This window comes from Parastagonospora nodorum (genome assembly GCF_000146915.1).
Source record: "Parastagonospora nodorum SN15 chromosome Unknown scaffold_3, whole genome shotgun sequence".
Classification (NCBI taxonomy): Eukaryota; Fungi; Ascomycota; class Dothideomycetes; order Pleosporales; family Phaeosphaeriaceae; genus Parastagonospora; species Parastagonospora nodorum.
The window spans coordinates 1,137,334-1,147,701 of record NW_001884551.1 but is presented as its reverse complement, the minus strand read 5'-3'; the positions used below and the strand labels follow the sequence as shown (position 1 = coordinate 1,147,701).

At 43.4% G+C, this 10,368-nt stretch overlaps 4 protein-coding genes across 4 annotated transcripts; all 4 read left to right on the top strand.

Annotated features, from left to right (window-relative positions):
- Positions 1-1,430: 1,430 nt before the first annotated feature.
- On the top strand, positions 1,431-2,342 carry SNOG_02344 (hypothetical protein; the record flags this gene model as incomplete). The annotated part of the gene is made up of 2 exons (XM_001792901.1): positions 1,431-1,458; positions 1,630-2,342. 2 exons carry the CDS (start codon positions 1,431-1,433, stop codon positions 2,340-2,342), a joined length of 741 nt encoding a protein of 246 aa, XP_001792953.1.
- A 112-nt stretch (positions 2,343-2,454) lies between these two features.
- Positions 2,455-2,904, top strand: SNOG_02343 (hypothetical protein; the record flags this gene model as incomplete). Its single annotated transcript, XM_001792900.1, has 2 exons — positions 2,455-2,496; positions 2,542-2,904. The coding sequence occupies 2 exons, from the start codon at positions 2,455-2,457 to the stop codon at positions 2,902-2,904; spliced, it is 405 nt and encodes a 134-aa protein (XP_001792952.1).
- Positions 2,905-2,952: 48 nt separating this feature from the next.
- On the top strand, positions 2,953-3,503 carry SNOG_02342 (hypothetical protein; the record flags this gene model as incomplete). Its single annotated transcript, XM_001792899.1, has 2 exons — positions 2,953-3,226; positions 3,271-3,503. 2 exons carry the CDS (start codon positions 2,953-2,955, stop codon positions 3,501-3,503), a joined length of 507 nt encoding a protein of 168 aa, XP_001792951.1.
- Positions 3,504-4,911: 1,408 nt separating this feature from the next.
- Positions 4,912-6,291, top strand: SNOG_02341 (hypothetical protein; the record flags this gene model as incomplete). The annotated part of the gene is made up of 5 exons (XM_001792898.1): positions 4,912-5,062; positions 5,120-5,268; positions 5,314-5,542; positions 5,587-5,711; positions 5,956-6,291. 5 exons carry the CDS (start codon positions 4,912-4,914, stop codon positions 6,289-6,291), a joined length of 990 nt encoding a protein of 329 aa, XP_001792950.1.
- Between the last annotated feature and the right edge of the window lie 4,077 nt (positions 6,292-10,368).

Genomic DNA, 10,368 nt, shown 5'->3' with positions numbered 1-10,368 from the left:
GATGAATTAGTATACGCCCCAAGCCCAAATTTATCTCAGGGCATTAAGACTATCCTGTTCGCGTTTATCATGAATTACATTCTGGAGACTGGTGGTGGAACATACAACAAAGCCTACGAGATGGAGCAACAGTCGTGCCGATTATTATATCAGTCGACAAAACACAACTCTCACTTATATCAGGAGATGTAGCAGCATGGCCAGTCTACGTCACAATTGGGAATCTGTCCCGCGAAGCCCGACGTCGGAGATCGACACCTGGTACTCTTCTAGCTGGGTTCATTCCTACAACTAAGATTCGTGATCCCCTTCTTAAGAGTCAAGTGTATCACTATTGCATGGGCAAGCTTCTGTCACGTAAGTTCAAGCACCACTATATCAGCCTGCACGGTAGAACACTGTTGCTCACTGTCTAATACAGCACTGGAAAACGCGGCTAAGTCTGGAATACTACTTGCATGCGCAGACGGACGAACAAGGCAGTGTTACCCAACTATTTGCGCGATATTGGCTGACTACGAAGAACAAGTACTCTTGACCGGTGTAAAGAAAAATCGCCATTGCACGCGTTGTACCGTCGCACCTGACGACAGAGAGGATTTATGTGGATCTTACCCATGGAGAACAGAGCAATTCACTCGGCTACAACAAGAGAGATGTCTTGATAAAGGACACGACGACTTTGTACATCCAGTTGATTGTTTCGGGTGGAAGCACCATAACTTTAATATTCACGTGTCTTTAGCAACGGATACATTGCACTTGCTGCTTAAAGGTTTAGTAATGAAGATGCTAGACTTTATGCAAGATATGTTGGACGACATCTATCCTGGCAGCAGAAAGACCTGGGATAACAGTACTACACCAGTAACGCAAGAATCTGGTAGTACTCAGTTTAAACGAGCGCTTCCGTCAGGTAATGCATAGTACTGGCCTGAAGCGTTTTAATAACAAGAGAGCATTTACAGAAGTCTCCCAATGGACCGGCACAGAGCAAAAGGCAATCATACAACAGCTTGTGGCTGTCGTATCCCCGTTGTTTGTATCGAAGGCGCCTTTCGCGCTGCATTTTATTCGTGCAGTATGCGACCTAGTTACACTGGCGCAATACAAGAGTCACGACGAGGATACCTTGGCCTATATTCAAGGAGCACTAGAGAGGATGAATGTATTCAAGGAGGAATTTCGAGTGTATCGGCGAACGCTAGGGGAAGAGAAGAACTTCAATTATCCTAAGTGGCACGCGTTGACACATATCATACAAGACATACGCATGTATGGAGCTTTGGATGGTATATGCACTGGAGCGAACAGCGAAGCACATCACATCACTATGGTAAAACAGTTCTACTCTATGACAAACAAGAAAGAGTATATACTGCAAATATGCTTGCATAATTCTCGGAGGACGGCACTACTGGCAGCTGACCATGCCACTGTGGTTAAACAGAGTCGACCGTCCACTACTGTCGACATCCAAGATCGCACTTATTCCACGAGAGTGACACGCCCTCTTCCCTTCCGCAGGGCTCGGATGGTCAATACCAGGAATACAGCCTCATTCGACAAAATTGCCCCTAAGCGAGGTCGCCGCAAACATAGCAATATCTGACTTTACACATGCAGCAGCAGTGTTTGTCCGCAACAAACGCCAGGCGGCAGCAGGCCAACTAATCACTTCTTACGACGAGGACCGTTTGGATGTCGACCCATCTTGGGTTGGCCGTATGAGTGTACAGATTCACCCTTCCATAAAGTGCTGGCGGTCCTCTGGCAAGAGACACAACGACCCTGAACACTGCGACGAGGAGGTTGTAAGATGCGCACCTAACTGGCAACAGACAGGCCTCTGGCGTAGAGACTACGTTTGGGTACAAGAATTTGAGCATGGAGACAATAGACGACAGTCTAGGACGGTGACGGACGGTAGAGTGGTAGCCCAGCTCCACCTAATACTTACAATTATCGACCATACCCGCTACGACAAAGATGGAAAACACATGGCGTATATTGGGGCATTCTCCGAGGTATTGCTGTTCAATAACAATGGACAGATCGACAACACTACTGGAATGTTGAGTGTGCGTCGACGGGCCTGGAACGCAGCCCCTAAACGCCGGACATTGCAAGCTTTTAAGTTTTACGACCTGAGCACGATTATCCGCCCAGTGCACTTGGTACCAAGGGACCTGCCTGATTCAACAACTCGTACTACTATGTCTTACTACGTCAACAACTATATCGACTGGGACGAATACAACCGCCTGTACTCGCCGACATTTGACATCGATTTACTGCGCACGCTACGAGAGTATCGACGGAAGCGAACACGAAATAACTGAGGATAGCCCTTCATACATAATTCACAAATCTTAAAGTAAACGTTAATCGCTTGTGTCGAGTCTCCTTCCTGCATTGAAATTTTCGTCGATGGAGAGATATGGGCGGAAGGCCATGTCTTATGCCCTCGCCGCGTCTCACTCATTTATCCTCCTCGTCCTCATCCCCCATACCTGAATCCATCTCCCCATCCTCCTCTAGATCACTCTTACTCCCTCCAAAGCTCTCGACATCACTGTCCTCTCAACTCATCTCAAGTCCGCTTCGTCCTTCTCCTCCCGCCACGCCGTCCCGTGCGTCGGCATCACAAAACCCGCGGGGATCTCCTGCTTCGACAGCTCGAGATCCTCGTTGACCAAGCCCTTGTACTCGTCGGGTTGGTCGCCCATGCAGCGTGTGGAAACCGTGCTGATCTCAATCCTCTCCCTCCTCAACGACGCGGAAGTCTCGTCGCCCGCCAATGCCGACGCAGGCGTAATGCTGCGCAACAAATCCGACGAGTACAAAGGCCTGGTTAACAAGGATCTCGAGCTGTCGAAGCAGGAGATCCCCGCGGGTCGTTAGCTAGATGATTACATAAGCTAGACTGGAGTTGCGAAGACGCTGCGCGGCATGCGCCCCATCTCCACAAACAACGACTCATCAAGACACGAGCAGCAACAACGACCACCTATACCACGACGGGTTCTCCAAGACGAACGACAGTACTCCACTGTTGACGACAGAATCCTAAATCGCTACATCTTTGCAATTATGACACCACTGCGACAAACACGGGAACGCTCGTCCAGGGACAGCATCTGCGACGCGATGACCTTAACAAGCGATGAATACGAGACACTATATGCAGAAGTTGAGAGAGAGATGAGAGAACGAGCTATATTATGTCAGTCTCTGCGAACGACGACTGCAAAAGAGCACATCAGACAGATAGCGAGGGTGGTTGCGTCACGACAGAACAGCCCGCTGCAAAGTACGGCGCCCGACAGTCGCCTACGTACAATCACGCACTTAGCATGTCCGATGTAATCACAATGCAACACGACGGATGCGCTCCGAGCGACGCAAAATGCGATGTAACCATAATCCTGAGACTGGGCTGCGGAACAATGATGGATATGCTGAGGCTGTGGTCCACAGTGCCGGACAGTCTAACACCGTAAACAACGCTCCTCAACTGTCAACCATTCTGGTAGCTAGTGCACACGAACAGGATCAGATCCTTATACGAACGGACCAACTGCTGTATGTGCGCGACGACCTAGCAACAGAATACAAAGATATTAGTAGCCTTGACTATACACAGTTCATACGGACACTCGAGAGAGAGGTGGGGTTTGAGGATAAACGCAGTGGCATATACTACTACACGAAAACAGCAGATGGTTGGACTCGTATACGAATATCAACGGAAGCACGCTGGCATGGCGCACTGCAAGATACGGTTGCAACGAAACTCTATAGGGCTACATTTGTAATTGAACCATTAATATGATATGCGTCTCAAGAAAAACGTTTTAGGGGGTCCTTGTAGGAAAATTGAGCTGAAGCCTGCGCTGTGCTCTTTCCTCGATGCTACGGACATATTGTATCGTCAGGTGTACTAATAACGCCGGGAACACGGCTGTAATTCAAACAAATTAAGCCGAATAGACCTAACAAGGCAATAGATAAGCGCCCCTGAGACGTGCTGACAGGAATCGACCGTAGGCGACACCGGAGGACAGTCGACGACGGTACATCCACCAATCATACAGCACGGCGGATGACCCCTTGCAAAACCGTACAGGGAGCGCAACAATTTGGGGGTATCTGCATGCCCCAACACACTCTTCGAGACATAACTAATCCTTCGCAGACTGAACGCGATTCTTTACTAGTATGAACCTGCGTACCACACAGAAAAACGCGTAATTATGGTAAAGAATACAAGAAACCAGCAGGTGCGCGGCGGCGTGGCACTACCTCCCGTGAAGAGGGCGCGGCCGCTCAGTCAGACACAAGAGAGCGTGAAGGTCTGTATCGAAGACAGACACTGACACCAATAGCAAGACTAAGAATCGTAGAAATCGAGAACTATGCAAAGCGCAACTCTACCGTCTTTATCACGAGAGACTATACTACAATCAAACTCACAAGACTCAGCAACTTCTACATGGTCTCAAACCCACGAACCTAGAAGATATGCCGGTTCTAATAAAGGGACGCCTGCACCCTCGCGCACCAGTCAATCCATGGAGACTGGACATCAAGCCGGAATGAAAACGATCAGTCGACACAAACCAAAACAGAACACTGCCGCCACGCGGCACACCTCTGCAAACACAGAAGAACGCACTGCGTTCTGTGCAATGTAAGCAAAGACACCACAATCACTGAAGTAGTTCACGTCAACTTACATGCATAAGCCTTCCTTCCACTGTCTCATCCAGCAGACCCGTTTCATCAAATGCCATGGGGAACACAAAAACGCCGGACGAGAGAACCAGTGCAACCTGAACACGAAAGTACACTTAACAAGGCTCGGGTGATATTGTTATCGCAGTTGTTAACAAACGACGGGACGACGCCATGTGGTACACCTGTCAATCCGTGGCTGGACGCTCACAGGAGTGTATTCGCACAGCTGATGCTGGACGCATGGTCAGAGGCTCGGAAAACAGCGCCCCTGCCAGTCCGCTCGTCCATAGCGACCACGCCCTGCAGGAGTGCAGCCCGCCAAGTGAGTACGGTCGCGGACCGTCTACAACCATGGCTGACAGTACTTGTTAGATGTTAGACATGTGCAGCGACCTGCGGACGCATGTGATGAGACAGGCACGCATAGAGGTTACAGCCGCATATGCCCTGAACCATCTCGAACTGCGAGTCCTCAAACCGAGTGAGCTGCTCCAGGATTTTGTCTACCTGCGCCAGGATCCTAGGAATGTGAGTTAATCTAGGACACGATGGCATTAGCTTACGGAGTAATAGCCCGCGTCGCCCCGGTTCCTAAACAGTGCAATTGCGGCCATCATAGCGCGAGCGTTCTACAACAATGGAAAATGGGGTATCGGTGCCATGGCAGGGAACCAGGATAAGTTTCAGTTCCTAAGCGCTAACATGATGGCGCTTGTGGGCACAGTGTTATATAATGCTATCAAAGAGTACCACGACGACGGAACGAGGAAGACAATCCATTTCCACGGTCATACCGTAGAGGGTATGTTACAACAGCACTGAACAACGATAGCTAACATAGTATAGATAATTATAACGCCATCCGCGAGAAGTGGAAAAGGCTGAGCGAGATACGCCGTCTCCTCATTTGGGACGCTTTAAAACAACAAATAGCCATACACGCGAACCACATTGAAAACTCTGGATCTAACGTTACCGTGCCAGACGACCATCACGACAACGACGTTGATGACATTCTTATGAAATGTACAGATGATGAGCGGCAACGATATAATACATTAATAGAAGACTATAATCGCGCAGGGAAACGAGAAGACAACATCCTTACTGTGGATGAGTGCAGAACCGGTCACAGCAATGAGGAAGATATAGAGGCTGACGAGAGAGAGGCAAGATGCCTAATATGACATAAGGGCAAAAGCTAACAGATAACAGGAAGAGACTAGAGTGCGACTGCGCGAATCATCGGGGGAAATACACGATATATTGCTCAGAGAGTTTCGTGGAGCTGACGACTTTACGGAAAGTGTGACACACAACGACGACGAGCAAGTATGGTTTCAGAATAAAGGGAAAGGTTGGAGCATTGTGACGGACAGCACGTGGGACGAGTTTGCTATGTTAGCAGAGGAATACACGATAGACAATCGCATTGTACACGCCCTAGCGCTGACGAAAGACGAATGGGAATTAGAGCCAGAAGACTGCGACGCTCTGGTGGAAAGATACGAAGAAGAGATAAACTGCTCCGACCTGTACAGTACTGTGTAATAGTTGAATAGATAATGCAGGGCAAATTAGCAATCAATAGCTATACAATTGTGTTTCCGAAATGCATCGAGTCTGCTGTAGTTCCTGGAGTGACGACACTGTCTCGCACAGTCGCCGACCGTGCAGAACTGGCTCGCACGTGGTTGCAGATACGAGACTCTATCTCTAATGGCACCGGATTACGGACAGAGTAAGCCTGATAGCTGCAGCTATGTTTGCACAGAGGACTTGGACTGCCTACAAAACATGCGCAACTGACGTAGTCTACCTCTTCTGCTCTTTACGGAGTATACAGAATGTTCAGTATGCTAAGTCTGACGACTAAGCACAGTCGAGCAATGTAGCTACACGGTGCTAAACGGTAGAGGACAGTAACCAGACTGTTCCGACGTCGACCCGACGTCGGAAAAAAGTGACTGGGGCGACTTTGTCGAATCGTCATATCTGTCGAATCGACGGCGAATTGCGGCGACACTACCGACCAGACACTTTTCACTTTTCCTGACGTTGCTGTTAATTCGACAGATATAACAATTTAACAAAGTTGCTCTAGTTACTTTTTTCTAACGTTAGGTTAACGTTAGAATAGTCTAGTTACTGTCCTCTACTGTTTAGCACTGTGTAGCTATATTGCTTAACTGTGCTTAGTTATTAGACTTAGCATACTAAATATTCTGTATACTCTGTAAAGAGCAGAAGAGGTAGACTACGTTAGTTACGCATATTTTATAGGCAGTCTAAGTCCTCTATGCAAATATAGCTGTAGCTATTAGGCTTACTCTGTCTATAATCTAGTGCTATTAGAGATAGAGTCTCGTATCTGCAACTACGTGCAAGCTAGTTCTGCATAGTTAGCGACTATGCAAGATAGTATCGTTACTCTAGAAACTACAGCAGACTTAATGCATTTTAGAAATATAATTATATAGCTATTAATTGCTAATTTGCTCTGCATTATCTATTTAACTATTACACAGTACTAGTATAGGTCGGAGCAGTTTATCTCTTCTTTATATCTTTCTACTAGAGCGTTGTAGTCTTCTAGCTCTAATTCCTATTCGTCTTTCGTCAGCGCTAGGGCGTATATAATATAATTATCTATTATATATTTCTCTGCTAATATAGCAAACTCGTCCTACGTGCTGTCTGTTATAATGCTCTAACTTTTCTCTTTATTCTAAAACTATACTTGCTCGTCGTCGTTGTGTGTTATACTTTCTATAAAGTTATTAGCTCTACGAAACTCTCTAAGTAATATATCGTGTATTTCCTCTAATAATTCGCGCAGTTGCACTCTAGTCTCTTCCTATTATCTATTAGCTTTTGCTCTTATGTTATATTAGGCATCTTGCCTCTCTCTCGTTAGCCTCTATATCTTTCTTATTGCTATAACTAGTTCTGCACTTATCTATAGTAAGAATGTTGTCTTCTTATTTCTCTGCGCGATTATAGTCTTCTATTAATGTATTATATTGTTGCTGCTTATTATCTATACATTTTATAAGAATGTTATTAATGTCGTTGTTGTAATAGTCGTCTGGCATAGTAATATTAGATCTAGAGTTTTTAATATAGTTCGCGTGTATAGCTATTTGTTATTTTAAAGCGTCCTAAATAAGAAGACGGCGTATCTTGCTCAGCCTTTTCTACTTCTTGCAGATAGCGTTATAATTATCTATACTATGTTAGCTATTGTTGTTTAGTGCTATTATAATATACTCTCTATAGTATAACTATAGAAATAGATTATCTTTTCTTATTCTATCGTCGTAGTACTCTTTAATAGCATTATATAATACTGTGCTTATAAGCGCTATCATATTAGCGCTTAGGAACTAAAACTTATCCTAGTTCTCTGCTATAGCACTAATACTCTATTTTCTATTATTATAGAACGCTTGCGCTATAATAGCTGCAATTGCACTATTTAGGAACTAAGGCGACGCAGGCTATTACTCTGTAAGCTAATGCTATCGTGTCCTAGATTAACTTATATTTCTAGAATTCTAGCGCAGGTAGACAAAATCCTAGAGCAGCTTACTTAGTTTAAGAACTCGCAGTTTAAGATAGTTTAGAGCATATGCAGCTATAACCTCTATACGTGCCTATCTTATTATATGCGTCTACAGGTTACTGCATATATCTAACATCTAATAAGTACTATTAGCTATAGTTATAGATAGTCTGCGACTATACTTACTTAGCGGGCTGCACTTCTACAGAGCGTAGTTGCTATAGATAAGCAGACTAGCAGAAGCGCTATTTTCTAAGCTTCTAACTATGCGTCTAGCATCAGCTGTGCGAATATACTCCTATAAGCGTCTAGCTATAGATTAATAGGTGTACTATATAGCGTCGTCCTATTATTTATTAATAACTGCGATAATAATATTACCTAAGCTTTATTAAGTGTACTTTTGTATTTAGGTTGCACTAGTTCTCTTATCTAGCGTTTTTATGTTCTCTATAGCATTTAATAAAATAGGTCTGCTAGATAAGATAGTAAAAGGAAGGCTTATGCATATAAGTTAACGTAAACTACTTTAGTAATTATAGTGTCTTTGCTTATATTGCATAGAACGCAGTGCGTTCTTCTATATTTAAGAGGTATGCTGCGTAGCAGCAGTGTTCTATTTTAGTTTATATTAACTAATTATTTTTATTCTAGCTTAATGTCTAGTCTCTATAGATTAACTAGTGCGCAAGGGTGCAGGCGTCCCTTTATTAGAACTAGCATATCTTCTAAGTTCGTAGATTTAAGACTATATAGAAGTTGCTAAGTCTTATAAGTTTAATTATAGTATAGTCTCTCGTAATAAAGATAGTAGAGTTACGCTTTATATAGTTCTTAATTTCTACGATTCTTAGTCTTACTATTAGTGTTAGTGTCTGTCTTTAATACAGACCTTTACGCTCTCTTATATCTAACTAAGCAGCTGCGCTCTCTTTATAGGAGGTAGTACTACGCTGCTGCGCACCTGCTAGTTTCTTATATTCTTTACTATAATTACGCGTTTTTCTGTGTAGTACGCAGGTTTATACTAGTAAAGAATTGCGTTTAGTCTGCGAAGGATTAGTTATGTCTTAAAGAGTATATTAGAGTATGCAGATACCGTCTAAATTATTGCGCTCTCTATATAGTTTTGCAAGAGGTTATCTGCTGTGCTGTATAATTAGTAGATATACTATTGTTGACTGTCCTCTAGTATCGCTTATAGTTAATTTCTATTAGCACGTCTTAGGGGCGCTTATCTATTGCCTTATTAAGTCTATTTAGCTTAATTTATTTAAATTATAGCTATATTCTTAGCGTTATTAGTATACCTAATAATACAATATATCTATAGCATTAAGGAAAGAGCATAGTGCAGGCTTTAGCTTAATTTTCCTATAAAGACTCTCTAAAACGTTTTTCTTAAGACGCATATTATATTAATAGTTTAATTATAAATATAGCTCTATAGAGTTTCGTTGCAACTGTATCTTGCAGTGCGCTATGCTAGCGTATTTCTATTAATATTTATATATAAGTCTAACTATCTGCTGTTTTTATGTAGTAGTATATGCTACTGCGTTTATTCTTAAACTCTACCTCTCTCTTAAGTGTCTGTATGAACTGTGTATAGTTAAGGCTACTAATATCTTTATATTCTGTTGCTAGGTCGTCGCGTATATACAGCAGTTAGTCTATTTATATAAGGATCTAATCCTGTTCGTGTGCACTAGCTACTAGAATAGTTAATAGTTAAGAACGCGTTGTTTATAGTGTTAGACTATCTAGCACTATAGACTATAGCCTTAGCATATTTATTATTATTCTGCAGCTTAGTCTTAGGATTATAGTTATATTATATTTTGCGTTGCTTAAAGCGTATCTATCGTGTTGCATTGTAATTATATTAGACTACTAAGTGTATAATTATATATAGGTAACTGTTAGGTGCTATACTTTACAGCAGGCTATTCTATCGTAACGTAACTACTCTTACTATCTATCTAATATGCTCTTTTGCAGTTGTTGTTTGCAGAGACTAATATAATATAGCTTATTCTCTTATCTCTCTCTTAACTTCTGCA